The sequence below is a fragment of the Microcaecilia unicolor genome, chromosome 1, assembly GCF_901765095.1.
Source record: "Microcaecilia unicolor chromosome 1, aMicUni1.1, whole genome shotgun sequence".
Lineage (NCBI taxonomy): Eukaryota > Metazoa > Chordata > Amphibia > Gymnophiona > Siphonopidae > Microcaecilia > Microcaecilia unicolor.
The window spans coordinates 719537701-719555386 of NC_044031.1; the positions used below are offsets into that span (position 1 = coordinate 719537701).

A 17686-nucleotide genomic window follows, 5' to 3' on the forward strand; every position below is an offset into this window, starting at 1 on the left:
ACATTAAATAAATTACACATTATACCATATAATCTTAAGGCTCTTTAAATTCATCTAATATCTCTAATACCTGAAGAAGTTTTAATTAAACAACTCTATAATACTAAGAAGCAGATAGCAGTCCAGCAGCGAGAGGGGTGCTATCAAGTCTTTTGCACTGAGTGTCACATGTATGATTATCTCCCAGTTGGTGAGAGGTTATATGTGTGTGCTCGATGCAAAGAGCTCCTAGCTCTCTGAGAACTCATCCGTTCTCTTGAGGTTAGAGTAGCAGACTTAGAGGAACTGAGGGAGACAGAAAGATACATAGCTGAGGCCCACAGGGACGTTAAAAAGCAGTCCCAGATCCAGCCCCTGTGCTGCCTTGGAGGAGGGAGGCCTCTTAAATAGACAGCATCACCTTGGTGAAGTTGGAAATAATCCTGTAGTCAGGACAAGCCCACCATGGGCTGCAATATCCTCTCGTACCAAGGATGCGTCTCCATGAGCTTCTGCCCAGGAGGGAAGGGTTAGGATGGCCGCTGTAGTTGGTAATTCGATTACTAGGCATGTAGATAGCTGATGGCTTAACTGCCTGGTGCAAAGGTAGCGGACCTCACACGTCACCTAAATAGGATTTTAGATAGTGCAGGGGAGGATCTGGCGGTCTTGTACATGTAGGTACCAGTGACATAGGAAAATGTGGGAAGGAGGTTCTGGAAGCAAAAATTACGCTCCTAGGTAGAATGCTGAAATCCAAATCCTCCAAGGTAGCATTTTCAGAAATGCTCCCCGTTCCATGCACAGGGCCCAAGAGACAGGGAGAACTCCGGAGTCTCAGTGCATGAACGAGACAATGGTGCAGGTAGGAGGGTTTTAAATTTGTTAGGAACTTGGCAACATTCTAGGGAAGAGGGAGCCTATTCCAAAAGGATGGGCTCCACCTTAACCAGGGTGGGACCAGGCTGCAGGCATTGGCATTTAAAAAGGAGATGGAGATAGAGTAGCTTTTAAACTATAAACTGGGGGAAGGCTCACAGTCGCTCAAAAGCGCATGGTTCGGAATAAGATATCTTTCAAAAATATCACCAAAACAGGGAAGATAGGGCATCCAGACAGTGAGGTTGCAATAGAAAGCATAGTAAACCAGGTTTACTTAAATAAAAAGCTGACAGATTTTAATGATTGCACATTATCACTGTGAACTGCTGAGCAAGATGTAAATAGGAACAACAAACATAGTTTGAAATGTCTATATGCAAATGCCAGTAGCCTAAGAAATAAAATGGGAGAGTTAGAATATATTGCACTAAATGAAAAAATAGATATAATAGGTATTTCTGAGATCTCGTGGAAGGAGGACAAACAGTTGGACACTGTCATACCAGGATACAAATTATATCACAGTGATATGGTTGATCGAATTGGTGGAGGGGTAGCATTGTATGTTAAAGAGGCCTTGAATCATAAGTATATAAGCTCTGCCATACTGGGAAAAGACTAAGGGTCCATCAAGCCAAGCATCCTGTCTCCGACAGCGGCCAATCTAGGCCCCAAGAACCCGGAACCCCCTCCCCCCCCAAAAAAAAAAAAAATTTTTGAATAATGTTCAATGGACTTTTCCTTTAGGAATCTGTTCAAACCCCCCTTAAACTCCATAAGGCCAGCTGCTGTCACTATGTTCTCCGGCAACGAGTTCCAGAGTCCAACTACATGCTGAGTAAAGAAAATCTTCCTCCTGTTTGTTTTAAAATCTACCATATTCTAGCTTCATCTTGTGTCCCCTGGTTTTGTTGTTGTTTGAAAGTGTAAACAAACGCTTCACAACTGTCCGCTCTACTCCGCTCATTATCTTGTAGACTTCTATCATATCACCCCTCAGCCGCCTTTTCTCCAAGCTGAAGAGCCCTAACCTTCTCAGCCTTTCCTCATAATGAATGCACATGAGATATACTTACACTTTATGCTGTCTGTTAAGATTTTTTAATGTGTTGATATTGTAAGCAATGCACTGTACCATAATGTGAACTGTAATTTGCTATTGTCTATGTCCAGCATGTTATTGCTGTACACCATCTTGGGTATTTTTCTTTAAAAAAAATTGGTAAATAAATCATAATCAATCGGTCAATCAATAAAACAAGTTACATGCACTGCCTCCAATATACACATGCATGTTCATTAAATATCCTGAAAACCCATTCAGTTGGGAGGGGGGCTGGTTGAATATTACTGCTCTATAGATAGTAACCAAATGACTGGAAATGTGAGCCCAACAAGAACTTCTTCCTAGGACCTTATTCTCATTCAGACCCAGACTTCTTTCTCCTAGAACCCTAGAACCTCTAACTTCTACATGTAGCATACTTTCGACCACCAGCACCGCAGCCAGCAGGATACGAATCATCGTGGCGTTTGGTTTGGATCTTGGAGTTCTCCTGAGCAGCAACAAGATGTGTGTGTGCAATACCTCAATATATACACATATATACATACAGCCACCAGCTAGGGAGGGCTGCGGAGTACCTCTGTGATTTGAAGCCCTGCTGCCATGTACAATGTATTGACAGGTCCTATCTACAAGTGCACGGATGACTAAAAATTCTACAAGACACGAAACACATCTTGGAATCCCTATGGATTGAAATTCCATATGTAAAGGGAAAAGGATACTGATAGGAGTGTACTACCGTCCACCTGGTCAGAATGGACAGATGTAGAAATGTTATCAGAAATTAGGGAGGCTAACAAACTGGGGGGCATGATAATAATGGGCGCTTTCAATTACTCCGATATTAACTGGATAAATGTAACAACAGTGCAAGATAGAGAGGTGAAATTCCTTGATGGACTCAAGGACTACTTTATGGAGCAGCTGGTTCAGGAGCCAACAACAGGAGGAACAATTCTAGACCTAGTCCTTAGTGGAGCGAATGATCTGGTACAGGAGGTAATAGTGCTGGAGCCTCTTGATAACAGTGATCACAACATGATCAGATTTGACATAAGCTCTGGAGTAAGTACACACAGGAAATCCAATATGTTAGCATTAAACTTTCAAAAAGGAGACTATGATAAAATGAGAAGAATGGTGGGGGGAAAAAAAACTTAGAGGAGCAGCTGTGAAGGTCAAAAATGTACATCAGGCATGGATACTGTTCAAAAATACCATCCTGGAAGCCCAGGCCAAATATGTCCTGTGTATTAAAAGACGAGTGAGGAAGATGAAATGACAGCCGGCATAATTAAAAAGTGAGATAAAGGAAGCTATTTGAGCTAAAAGAAAATCCTTCAGAAAATGGAAGAAGGATCTGACTGAAAATAATAAGAAACTGCATAAAGAATGGCAAGTCGAATGCAAAGCGCTGATAAGGAAGGCAAAGAGAGACTTTGAAATGAAGATTGCACTGGAGGCAAAAACGCATAGTAAAAGGTTTTTTTAAGTATATTAAAAGTGAGATTCCGGCAAAAGAATCGGTTGGACCGCTGGATGACTGAGGGTAGAGGGGGTCACTCAGGGAAGCCAAGACAATAGCAGAGAGATTAAATGAATTCTTTGCTTTGGTCTTCACCGAGGAAAATGTGGCAGAGATATCGGTGCCAGAAATGGTATTCAATGCTGACAAGTCAGAGAAACTGAATTAAATCTCTATAAACCTGAAAGATGTAATGGGGCAATTTGACAAATTGAAGAGTAGCAATTCACCAGGATTGGATGCTATACATCCCGAGTATTGATAGAACTGAAAAATGAATTTGCAGAACTATTGTTAGTAATATATGATTTATCTTTAAAATGAACCGTGGTACTGGAAGATTAGAACGCTGATTTTTAAAAAGGGTTCTAGAGGTGATCCAAGAAATTACAGACCAGTGAGCCTGACATCGGTGCTGGGCAAAATAGTAGAGACTATTATAAAGAATAAAATTACAGAGCATATTCAAAAGCATGGATTACTGAGACAATGCCAACATAGATTTAGTGAAGGGAAATCTTGCCTCACCAATCTACTACAGTGAACAAACACGTGGATAAAGGTGAGCCAGTCGATATTGTGTATCTGGATTTTCAAAAGGCATTTGACAAAGTACCTCATGAAAGACTGAAAAGCAATATTGGGAAGTCATGGGATAGGAGGTACATAAATGTTGCCATACTGGGACAGACCGAAGGTCCATCAAGCCCAGTATCCTGTTTCCAACCGTGGCCAATCCAGGTCACAAGTACCTGGCAAGATCTCAAAACAGTACAATATATTTTATGTTGCTTATCCCAGAAATAAGAAGTGGAGTTTCCCAAGTCCATTTTAATAATGGCTTATGGACTCTTTTTTTAGGAAGCTAGCCAAACCTTTTTTAAACCCCGCTAAGCTAACTGCTTTTACTACATTCTCTGGCAACGAATTCCAGAGTTTAATTACACGCTGAGTGAAGAAGTATTTTCTCTGATTCATTTTAAGTTTACTACTTTGCAGCTTCATTGCGTGCCCCCTAGTCCTAGTATTTTTGAAAAGAGTAAACAAGTGATGCACATCTACCCATACACTCCACTCAGTATTTTATATACCTCTATCATATCTCCCCTCAGCTGTCTTTTCTCAAAGCTGAAGAGCCCAAGCCATTTCAGCCTTTCCTCATAGGGAAATCGTTCTATCCCCTTTATCATTTTCATCGCCCTTCTCTGTACCTTTTCTAATTCCACTATATGTTATGAGATGCTGTGACCAGAATTGCACACAGCATTCGAGGTGTGGTTGCACCATGGAGTGATACAAAGGCACTATAACGGCCAAATCACTTTGAATATCAACCCCAACATTTTTAGGAAAGCTCGTGTCTTCATAGCAGTTGACTTCAAATATATTTTTCAGTCACTTTTTCATATATTCATTCCAAATTTTAATATTTTAAAAATTACCATTTTGAATATTTGTTTATAATTTAATTTAGTTGTAACTTCTTGCGGGCTTTACTGATCAATGATACTCACTGGATCTTTCAATGGCGGAAAAGTTCCTTTTGCTAATTTTCCCTTTCAACCTTAACCACCATTATATATCAAACTGTAGCAGAGCATACTGAAGTGCCAGAAATGAGTAGAGGATTATTTCATATGACCAGGTGCTAAACTCAGGTCAAATTCATTCATACTGCCATGGACTAAAGAAGAGCCACGTACCTGTCATCTTGTGCTGTTCTAAACAGTTTTCATATATGTTGGTACATTTTGGGTTACTAGTCTGTAAATGAAATACATGTCAAATGACTATCATTTTCATTGAAAATATATGTATATTTACTATTTGTGCTATCTATGGATAAATTAACCAACAATTTAATTGAAATCCCTGTAAATCCATAATTTTCTAAGCTACTTTGAATTGGATTGGATTTATTGACTTGATATACCATTCAATACATATCTTTTTATTGCAAACCGCTTTAAAACTTAACAGTTTACAGTAATAAAACAATGAACCTATAATCTTACAAGTAATAAAAATGATATCAATTATGGAAAAAAACATTTTAACACGTTAGCTCAAATTAATATACATTAATGTAAGTGAAGTTCACGGAAGGCAATTTAATAACTGGTCCCCTATATTCAAAGGTAAAGAAGGCACCTATTTGTAACCTATGTTTTTATAAAATACTAGAACAAATCCTGCAGAAATCGCACTTAAAATGGAGCCAAGGACATTTACCACCTGCCAGAACGAAAAAAGCAAACAGCAGAGGTGACCAAAACAAAAGAGGTCCACACCAGAGGTGCTGCAAAATTTTATTGGTCTTCAAAAGACTCAACGCGAATCATGTTTCGGCCAGAAGGGCATGTGTCAGGAGTCAATAAACACTTTTGGTGAACAAAGTAGCTACAAATCATATCCATAGGAACCATGAAGGTCGCTCAGTAACTGTGAACAGCATCAACCTCGTAAAAGCCCCTAAACATGCCTATACATTAGTGGAGGAGTGGCCTAGTGGTTAGGGTGGTGGACTTTGGTCCTTGGGAACTGAGGAACTGAGTTCGATTCCCACTTCAGGCACAGGCAGCTCCTTGTGACTCTGGGCAAGTCACTTAACCCTCCATTGCCCCATGTAAGCCGCATTAAGCCTGCCATGAGTGGGAAAGCGCGGGGTACAAATGTAACAAAAATAAATAAATACACATGGGTTATATAAAAGTGTGTACTGGTCATCATGTGTTCTTTTACACAGAGGTAATTTTATAAGCACGATTTTATAAACATATATTTTCATATATGTGTGGAAATGTTTTCATAAATTAACCCCTCAGTTAGTAAATTGGATCCATTGAAAATCAAGGGGCTTATGTTATTTCACAGGTGTTAAATCACATACATTACCACATTTCTTATTGTATTTACACAAACTGACATTATTTAGGACTATAAAATAACATTGTACTTACCTGGCAGTTATTACACCTACAACTGTTGGAGTTATAATGGCACACTCCTGTTCAAATGAGATTTTCACTCACTTAAAACCTGACTCAGAAAAGGTTTTTTACCATATCTGGAACAATTATATAAAGGCATTTTCATATATATGACAGTATGGATACATAAAATGCCTCTTATAAAGTTACCCCAAGTGTAAATTAAGTGGTATGTCTACTAAAGGGTATGAAGCCCTAATGTGCACTCCGTGCATGTGAAAATGCTTACCACAAAGTGCATTAAAACGCTTTCTGGTAATTAAGTTGTTTGCACACGCTGCATGCACCATTTTTTTACATTTTTATTTTTCTGGAAGGGGCGTGTCGGGGGCAGAGAATGAGTATGAACACACTATCCAGCTAGCGTGTTCTGATTACTGCCGCTAACTGGTTAGCAGGTCCATAAAGTGGAAGCGCTGAGCGCTCCTAAGTGCTCCCTTGTCAATGTTTTTTTTCAGGTTACATGTGCTACTGCCAACATTAGCACACGACTTGAAAGAGAAATACTGGAAATTTCCCCATTTCCTGGAAGCGCTAGAAATGGGCATAGTGTGCAGGAAAATCCCACATTAGCATGTGCTAAGCTTATTTATTTGGCAACTTTAGTAGATATACACCTAACTTCAATGACCAGAGAATGTCTACTTTTATGCAACCTAAATGCAGGTATGTCCAGGGATGGATTTTAGATGGACTGCAGGCAGAGATGTAATTTATGCGCAAACACTTGCACTGTTTCTGAGCAGGTATAAATGCCCACAGCTTCATTTTTGGCATGTCCAAGACTGAGCTCATCGTCTTTCCACCAAAACCCACTTCTCCTCTTCCTCCACTTTCTATCTCAGTGGATAACACCCTCATCCTCCCCGTCTCATCTGCCCGCAACCTCGGAGTCATCTTCGACTCCTCCCTCTCCTTCTCGGCACACATCCAGCAGATAGCCAAGACCTGTCGCTTCTTCCTCTTCAACATCAGCAAAATTCACCCTTTCCTCTCGGAACACACCACCCGAACTCTCGTCCACGCTCTCATTACCTCCCGACTTGACTACTGCAACTTACTCCTCACCGGACTCCCACTTAGCCATCTATCCCCCCTTCAATCTGTTCAGAACTCTGCTGCACGTCTTATATTCCGCCAGAACCAATATACTCATATCACCCCTCTTCTCAGGTCACTTCACTGGCTTCCAATCCGTTACCGCATTCAGTTCAAGCTCCTCCTTCTTACCTACAAATGTACTCAATCTGCTGCCCCTCACTACCTCTCTACCCTCATCTCCCCTTATGTTCCCACCCGAAACCTCCGTTCACAGGACAAATCCCTCCTTTCAGTACCCTTCTCCACCACTGCCAACTCCAGGCTCCGCCCATTCTGCCTCGCCTCACCCTATGCCTGGAACAACCTTCCTGAGCCCCTACGTCAAGCCCCCTCCCTGCCCATCTTCAAGTCTCTGCTTAAAACCCACCTCTTCAATGCTGCCTTCGGCACCTAACTCTTACCTTCAGGATATCTGGACTGCCCCAAATTGACTGCCCCCATCGTATCGTCTACTCACTTGTCCTTTAGATTGTAAGCTCTTTGAGCAGGGCCTGTCCTTTTATGTTAAATTGTACAGCGCTGCGTAACCCTAGCAGCGCTATAGAAATGTTAAGTAGTAGTAGTAGTATACATGTTAATATTTTAATAAAGCCCCCCCAAATACCTATATATATATATATATATATATAATCCCACACCATCAATTTTCTATATAAGCGGATCTTCAGAAGGTGAACTCAGTAAATTAGATTTCTCAGAAGACAAGCAGGCCAGTTGTATTCTCACAGTTGGGTGATTGTCAACCGACAGAGCCTGGTGCAGACGCTGACTAGTGAGAAGATTGTAGTAGTTTCTAGCAGCATCCCACCGCACATGCGCTGGTGCCTTCCCACCTGCATGTTGAGGTAATTTTGCGAAGATTCAGACATGTTTCTGGTAGGGAGGTCAATCAGATTGAGCATGTAGTCCGGAGATTCACCGTGGATAATCTTGTGGATTAATGTGTGGACCTTGAAGTTGATTTGTTCTTTGATAGGGAGCCAATGAAGTTTTGCACGAAGAGGGGTTACGCACTCAAAACAAAAATGAGTTTCGCTGCTGTATTCTGGGCAGTCTGAAGTTTTTTCAGGATATGGGCTCTGCAGCCAAGGAAAATGCTATTACAGTAGTCTACATGGGTAAGTACCGTGGATTGTACTAAATTCCAGAAAGTTTTCATTGGTGAATGGTGTATTTTAATCACTAACAACATTTACACCTCTTTTTGTCTTTTTTTAAATTTTTATATATTTTTTATTACATTTGTACCCACGCACTTTCCCACTCATGACAGGCTCAATGTGGCTTACATATTGTATACAGGTACTTATTTGTACCTGGGGCAATGGAGGGTTAAGTGACTTGCCCAGAGTCACAAGGAGCTGCTTGTGCCTGAAGTGGGAATTGAACTCAGTTCCTCAGCACCAAAGTCCACCACCCTAACCACTAGGCCACTCCTTATATGAACACTAAAGTTTAAACACTGAAGAAGCACTTAGACTTACTTAGCTTCTGCTGGTTGCTGGGCTGGATACCAACATGCGGCGCAACTAATCTTGAGACATTGGCAGTGGACCAAACCCTGATGCAGCAAGATTGCAAAACATACCACATGTCGGCGAGCAGTCCAGCAACCAGTCAAAAGCTAAGTACAATCTAAGTACTTCTGTGTTTAAACTTTAGTGTTTCATATAAAATTTTCAAAAAAAGACAAAGTATATATGTTGTTAGTGATTAAAATATGTCATTGATCAATGAGGAGACAGGCGAGTTAAAAGCAGTGTAGCTCTTGTGAAACGAGTCACCACTGAGGTCACAAGAAAATACACTAGGCAGAAGCCTGCTTTTTCATAAGAAGATATTTAAAAACTGCTTTAGCACTGGGTATTGTGATTGTTGTTGATTTGGTAACATCCCTCCCCCTCCCCCCAATTATTTATTTTGGTTTTGCCATATAATAGGGATTCATCGTTTATTTGGCCATTTGCTATGTCTCACACTGACCCAGCGGAATTCTCCTATTCAGTGGAACAAGAAACAGAATAGCATCTAGCACTTACAGGTGTAATTGTCAATTACTGGTGCCAATCACACACGTAAGTGCTATTATTCTGAAATTTATGCGCACAATTGGCATTTATCTTTAGGCACCAATTTATAGAATTGCCCTTCACAACTCCCTCCATGAAAGTTTAAAAAAACAGAACTTTTTTACAAAATGATAGCCTACTATGCATTGACTAATGGCAATGTAGGGCCCACAAATGATTTTAAATGATTAACTCAGCACTTTGCATTTAGAGAAAAACTTTGCTGCAAACAGTGGGAAAAAAATGGCCTCCAGCTACTGCATCCACCATTACATCTTTAAATATCCTTGCTACTTGTACAAGTTAGAAATACATGCTCACCAAGCAGTATTGCTTTTCCGTTTGCGTGAGACAGACAGGTCTTTGCTCTGTTGTTTGAACTTTCATTCGCATGTCTGCTAACCCACCGGTGGGTGGCTGTTTCCCAGGGATTTCGTTATAGTATTCATGTTCTTCCTTCACCTCTAAATTCCAGACTGAGTCTTCAAGGGTCATCTCACTGATAAAGCAAGAACAAGAGTGAAGGAGTAATAAGGGCATTCAGATACCCATGTACAAATGGGCAGGGCAGTCACTGGACAAAACAGTGCCCCAGGCAGTGGTTGCTTTTGGTACCTCCTCCATTTTAAGGGAAGTGTGTCCACCCCTCTGGTTTTTCTCCTAGGGCAGACATCCAGCCTGCCCACCTCTTGCACTACCTATGATAGTATATTGCACAATTATATTACAGCAGTATATTTTCCATTTCTTTCATTTATTCCTTTATTCCACTTGATTACAAGCCTTACTGAAAATGGTACAAAACAGAAACAAAAAACACAGACAATATAACAATAAAATCTTAAGAAGGGAGAACTTACCACCTCCTATTTAGGAAGCACTAAGTGCTCCTGTGTTAACTCTGCGTTATCCAGTTAGCGCATGCTAATCATAATGCGGTAGCCGGATAACATAGGATCACCCACTCCTCTGCTCATAACGCACCTCCTCCAAAAAATATTTTTCAAAAATCAGTAACATGCAGGTTAGTGCATGCAAACAGGCAAAATACTGCAAAATGTTTTAATGCATTTTTGTGGTAGTCTGTTTGCATGCACTAACCGCATGTTAAGAACTTAATGACCTTTAGTAAAAAGGCCTCTTAGTTCCTATGGAGCCAATTTTACATAATGGAGGTAAATTTTATAACAGGGCACTATGGGCTAGATACTATATATGCCACCAAGAAAGCACTATTCTATATGCCTCGCTTAAAGTTAGGCATGGTTTATTGAAAAGTGCTTATGCCCAAGAATCACGCCTAACCTTAGATGCAGCCATTTGCACAAACTGAAACGTAATACAAATGTAAAACATATCCCTGTTATAACATGCATTAATTTTAGGAATTTCCCCGTTCTGCCCATGACCCTCCCATTTCCATGCCCCCTTTTTCAGATCGTACCTAAATTTACACGCATAAAGTTCAATTAAATTTAATTAGTGCCAATAATTGCTTGTTAAAAAGCCAATTATTGGCACTAATTAGCTTGTTAAATTGCATGCACAAATTGTGCACACACCCAAATTTGCATGTGCAATTTTTGACAGCTTTTAAAGAATTAGGGAGTGTATGTCCAAACTACAAAAGATGCTTATTTGAAGCCCATTTTATAAAATCACACTATGCTGTCATAAAATGCAGTAGATACTAAACTCTAATGAATGTCAGATACATATCCAAATCTTACAAATTTCCACCATCAATTTTTGGAATAAATCTGAATTGTTCAGAGGAAAGAAAATCTTTCTTTTTCCTGATATATTAAGGGAGACCCAGAAGCAGAAGAGACAATTATTGCTTCTCCATCCTGGAATTCTTCAATTGCGTGTATCCGTCTATCTTATATTTCCTTGCAAATGAATTTTCCATTCTGTGAAATGGCTGGGGATCTTCCCACCTAATCATCGTCTTAACTACTATGGGATATCCCAGACATTCTAACAAGAGAAAGTGATACCATAAAATGAGGGTTATGAAAATCTGCTCTACTAGATACAGTTTCCTTTCCTTCTATTTACTTATTTATTTTTCCTTTTATTTTGTTCCTCCTTGTGATAGAGTGAGGATGGGCCTTCGGATTATACAGCCAGACAAGTTTACAAAGGTAAAGCAAAAACTCCTTATTAACACAAAGGCGGAGGCCTGTTCACAGTAGAGCTATGTACTTTGACTTGGATTGTACCAGTGCTGGGCAGACTTCTATGGTTTGTGCCCTGATTGTGGCTGGAGCAATAGCTGGAGAACAAGGCCAATGATGGACTGGAAGGCAGTGCCAACCTGAGCCAGAGAGAGAGATTTGGCTAGCAAAGGGAGAAGAGAAGAAGATCTGATAGTGTATGCATCTTTCTGAGGAGTGGGACTGAATTGCCCAAACACCTGTAAATTGTATCTTTGTGCTAAGCGCAGCACGAAGCCAAATTCAGGAGCTGAGTCACGGCTTCCACCAGACTGAGTATTCAACTGCTTTGCACTGCAAGGACACATCAAACTAAAACCTGATATCTGGAAGGCTGGCAGGGAATTGTGCTAGAGCCCTGAAGATCAGCCAATTGATCACTGCATCTGGATACTGAAGCTGTGGACTGCATGGGTGAGAGGATTATTTCTTTATTGTTCAGGCTGGTCTTTGCCAGTGAATGATTGGTTGGCTCAGACACATGTTCATTAGCCTAACCTAGCTGCTAAGTAGGTAATTTCTTCTCAGGATACGACTGTAGTTGTGTAATCATACATACAGATATATAGACCATTTTTTTGTGTAATCATCGGTATTTTGTGCACAGTATATATTTTTGTATCTTGCTTGCCATATTTGCTTATACATTTATAATATATATTTCTACATAGGCATCACTCCTTCATGGGGAACAGCCTAGCCTAGGACCCCACGGCCACTTTAGGTATTCTCATATCCCTAGCCAAACATGTCCACTAAAATTACTATCTGAGTGATCACCTGTCTCTAGTAGTGCCTACAGCATGCACTAACCAGATAACGCTGAGGTAATGCAGGAGCACTTAACACCTCTTAACTAGGAAGGAGTAAGTGCTTCCACGTTAACTCTAGGAGGTACTGCACACTAATGACCAGACATCACTGCGGAAACCCAGGCCAAAGTATCGGCCTGCTTATCCGACATTGCTGCCTGGATGTCCAACCGCCACCTGAAACTGAACATGGCCAAGACTGAACTTATTGTTTTCCCACCCAAACCCACTTCTCCTCTCCCTTCACTCTCTATCTCAGTTGATAACACCCTCATCATCCCCGTCTCATCTGCTCGCAACCTCGGCGTCATCTTCGACTCCTCCCTCTCCTTCTCTGCGCATATCCAGCAGATAGCCAAGACCTGTCGCTTCTTCCTCTACAACATTAGCAAAATTCGCCCCTTCCTCTCTGAGCACACCACCCGAACTCTCATCACCTCTCGCCTTGACTACTGCAACCTACTCCTCACCGGCCTCCCACTTAGCCACCTATCCCCCCTTCAGTCCATCCAGAACTCTGCCGCAAGTCTCATCTTCCGCCTTGACCGATATACTCATATCACCCCTCTCCTCAAGTCACTTCACTGGCTTCCGATCAGATACCGCATACAGTTCAAGCTTCTCCTACTAACCTACAAATGCACTCGATCTGCAGCCCCTCCTTACCTCTCTACCTTCATCTCTCCTTACGTCCCTACCCATAACCTCCGCTCTCAAGACAAATCCCTCCTTTCAGTACCCTTCTCCACCACCGCCAACTCTAGGCTCTGCCCTTTCTGCCTCGCCTCACCCCATGCTTGGAACAAACTCCCTGAGCCCATACGCCAGGCCCCCTCCCTACCCATCTTCAAATCATTGCTCAAAACCCACCTCTTCAATGTCGCTTTCGGCACCTAATCACAACACCTCTACTCAGGAAATCTAGACTACCCAACTTGACATTGCGTCCTTTAGATTGTAAGCTCTTCTGAGCAGGGACCATCCTTATTTATTCATTTGTACAGCGCTGCGTAACCCTAGTAGCGCTCTAGAAATGTTAAGTAGTAGTAGTAGTAGTAGTAGTAGTAATGACAACATTAGCAATAAAATATTTTTTTTAATCCTTTAAAAGTGCTGCCCTAAATCTCAGCTTAGCGCATAGTGAAATCCCGTGTGCAGTGGTGTGCTGGAGCAGGCTCTCACAGGCTCTCGAGAGCCGTTTGTTAAGAATTTTGGGAGCCGGTTCTCCATGGCTACTTTAACAAATGGGTCCCAAAATGTGGGCTTGGGCCCCTCCTGAATTCTCTTTTACTTTGCTGGCGAGAGAGAGCCCCCTGTTAACAATTTATCAGCACACCCCTGCGTGTTACCACACTTTAATCCCAGATTCTAGCATATTTTAGTAAAAAGGCCTCTTAGAATGTAAGTCCCCTGGCAACAGGGAAATACAAACTGGGCCCAATCTTCAGACTGCAGGAGGTAGCCAGGCTGCCTCCTACAGTCGGCAGTCAGCCAGGATATTCAAGGCTCTGCCATTTCCGGTGACCGGCATTGAATATCTGGTGGGGTTTTTGGCTGGTTTCAATGTAACCAGCCAAGCTGATATTCAGCCCTGGCCAGTTAAGTTGAAACCGGCCAAAGATAGGCCTGCTCTATCGGCAGCCAGCGATGTGCTGAATATTGGCAGGTAAGCCTGATACATCAAGTAATATAACCGGCTATCTCCTAAGCTCTAACTGGCACTATACCTGGACGGTTAAAGGGTTTTAAATATCGGCCAGACTGAATGCAACTGATCTTGAACTACCGCTGAAATACTGCCCCTCCCCAAACAGAAAAAATAAACCCTACACATGGAAAAGGCTTTATAAAATTACCCTCAATGTGGTTACTTTCTTTTGCTTAGTTTATTGTGAACAAGAAAACGCCACTGAGAAGTCCAATGTGAAAAAAATGCTGCACTGACCTCTCATGGGAAGCCATCAAAGCCGACGGACTCTTCAAGTACTGTTTGAAGCGCAGTTCAAAAGCGTGTCCTATGGTGTTTATTACATCCTCGGCCATATCATTGGAACACTCCACTATATGGCATGCTGAAAGAGTGAGGAAAACACAAGAACAACTGCATTGCTTTGCTATACATAGACAGAGAGGGAGAGAATTCAAATTGTATAATACCAGAAATTTCTTTATAACCACATCTTTGTATTGATCTTTGGCAAAAGTTTAATATGAAGATAATATTTTTTTGTAGATCTGAAACCTTGCTCCAGGGCCCTTTTACCAAACGGTGCACTAAGGCCATTTTTACCACTGGGGTAAAATGGCCGACATTCTGAATTTTTCATTAGTGTGTGGGCCCCTTCCATCACCTCTTTTGTAGGCTAAACCTGTGCTAATTGGTTAGTGTGCAATAATGTAGCTGCGCTAACTGATTAGCACACGACATGCCCCCTGCACCAAAAAAATAAGAAATATTTTTTAGCGCATGGGTAGCGTGCCGCACGGTACACCATGTTTTGCTGCAGTAAGCATGTGGTAGTGCTTACTGGAGCTTTGTAAAAGGGCCGCTTAACATTTCACACTATTATATTAATATTTTCCACACTGCACCCCTTGGGGGTTGCTTACTGAAGCTTAGCTTGAGTTATCTGCAGCAGGGCCCATAGGAATAAAATGGGCCCTGCTGCAGATAAGTCAAGCTAAGCTTTAGTAAACAGGGGGGCTTGTCTCTTAGTTGCAAGCTTGTATATGTGTACTGATGAACTGACACAGCAAACAGGCAGGTACAACCTTATCCCAAACACAGTGCATAGCTGGTCTCTACAGCTGAGCAGATAATTCAGGCTAAAACAAGAACGACCTGAGAGAGAAGACCAAACTGTAAAGAGACGCAAACACCCTTCGTTTACAGTAGCCACCATGAGTCCTTACATCATTATGCTCCCAATGGGCTTAGTGACAAGGTATTAATTCCCCATGTTCAACTGAGATCAATCTAGGTCACAAGATTGAGAAGGGACGGTCCTCAGCTTGTAGCTCAAAACTTCACATTTGACAGTCTGCTCAATCTTGGTTAAAAGACTAAGAAGCATCTATGGCAGTGATTCTCAACCTGGGCTCTGCAGAACCCTAGAGTTCTGTGAACTTTCTTCAGAGGTTCCGCGTTAGGGCAGGAGTGATCCGCAGTGCTCCCACCCATGCTGGCTCCACTAACAAAATGACTGCTGGCACCTCCCATGGCAGTTGCGCCATGGGAGATCTCAGCAGCCATCCACAGTGCTCCTGCCCATGCCAGCTCTGCTGACAAAATAGCTGCCAAGAACTCCCAAGGCATGACTGCCACAGATCACTCCTGCCCCCTCTGGACCACCAGTGATACAGTAGGCCCGGAAGGGTGGGGGGGCCTATGTGTGGCTCTGGGAGGGGGGGCTCCTTGTGTTGGAGGGGGAGGAGGTCAGTGAGTGAAATGTTTTTTTTAGGAATTCCACCATAGAAAAATGTTTGGAAATCACTGGTCTACGGTCTGAACATTTTAAAGAAAGAAATTGAAGAAAGGAGAGGTTTTACTTTTAACTAAACTAGTGCAGTGTATCACTTATGACCTGGAGTTCACTGGCAGAATGTCTTAGAGCACTTTACCACTTTAAGCAGGCTCAACACTCTTAAAAGTAAAATCCAAAATGGTCCATACCTCTTTGATTAACAGGATCTTTAGCTACATATGCCACATAATCTGTCGTGTCCTGTAAAATACAAAGAACGAGTATCCATCTAAAATAAGCTTTAAATAACACTGTACCAATCACAGAGCTTTACCAATTTCACTTAATATAGAACAGGAATACGCCTGGAAATAACTGTTTGCACTTTGCAAATAAAATAATTTTTAAAAAGACACAGAGGGGCATAATCGAACGAAAACGTCTATCTCCATGGGCGTTTATCTCCAAGAATGGGTCCGTGAAGGGGCGGACCGAACCGTATTTTCGCAAAAAATAGACGTCCATGTTTTATTCGACAATTTGTGAGCTGGGCGTTTTTGTTTTTCAGCGATAATGGAAAATGAAAGCGCCCAGCTCAAAAACGAATAAATCCAAGGCATTTGTTCGTGGGAGGGGCCAGGATTCGTAGTGCACTGGTCCCCCTCACATGCCAGGACACCAACCGGGCACCCTAGGGGGCACTTTTACAAAAACCAAAAAAAAGGTAAAAGAGCTCCCAGGTGCATAGCACCCTTCCCTTGTGTGTTGAGCCCCCCAAATCCCCCTCAAAACCCACTGCCCACAAGTCTACACCATTACTATAGCCCTAAGGGGTGAAGGGGGGCACCTACATGTGGGTACAGTGGGTTTGGGGGGCGGTTTGGAGGGCTCCCATTTACCAGCACAAGTGTAACAGGTGGGGGGGGGGGGGGGATGGGCCTGGGTCCACCTGCTTGAAGTCCACTGCACCCCCTAATAACTGCTCCAGTGACCTGCATACTGCTGCCAGGGAGGTGGGTATGACATTTGAGGGTGAAAATAAAAAGTTGTGAAACGGCATATTTTGTGGTGGGAGGGGGTTTGTGACCACTGGGGGAGTCAGGGGAGGTCATCCCCGATTCCCTCCAGTGGTCATCTGGTCATTTAGGGCAGTTTTTGGGGCCTTATTTGTGGAAAAACAGGGTCCAGGAAAAGTGCCCTAAATTCTAGCTACAAACGCATATTTTTCTTCCATTATCGGCGAAAGGCGCCCATCTCTGATCGCCCGATAACCACGCCCCAGTTCCGCCTTCACCACGCCTTCGACACGCCCCCATCAACTTTGTCCGCATCCGCGACGGAGTGCAGTTGAAAACGTCCAAATTCGGATTTTGATTATACCGCTTTATTCGTTTTTGTGAGATAAACGTCTATCTCCCGATTTGGGTCGAAATCTAGGCGTTTTTCTTTTTCAATTATAAGCTGGACAGTGCCAAATTCATTAAATGGTGCTCATATTCAGGGTCTGAGAAAACTCCACGCTAAGCGCTATCCCGTAAAGGACGCTTCAGGCTGAGACTAGCTTTTAGTGCGTAAT

At 42.2% G+C, this 17686-nt stretch overlaps 1 protein-coding gene across 1 annotated transcript in view; it reads right to left on the reverse strand.

The window, feature by feature from the left end:
- Window positions 1–17686, reverse strand: part of SHC4 (SHC adaptor protein 4) — a 147626-nt gene that overhangs the window by 13427 nt on the left and 116513 nt on the right. The window contains 4 exon segments of the mRNA XM_030190420.1: window positions 5159–5219; window positions 9937–10114; window positions 14592–14718; window positions 16320–16371. Of these exon segments, the coding sequence (XP_030046280.1) occupies window positions 5159–5219; window positions 9937–10114; window positions 14592–14718; window positions 16320–16371 (418 nt within the window).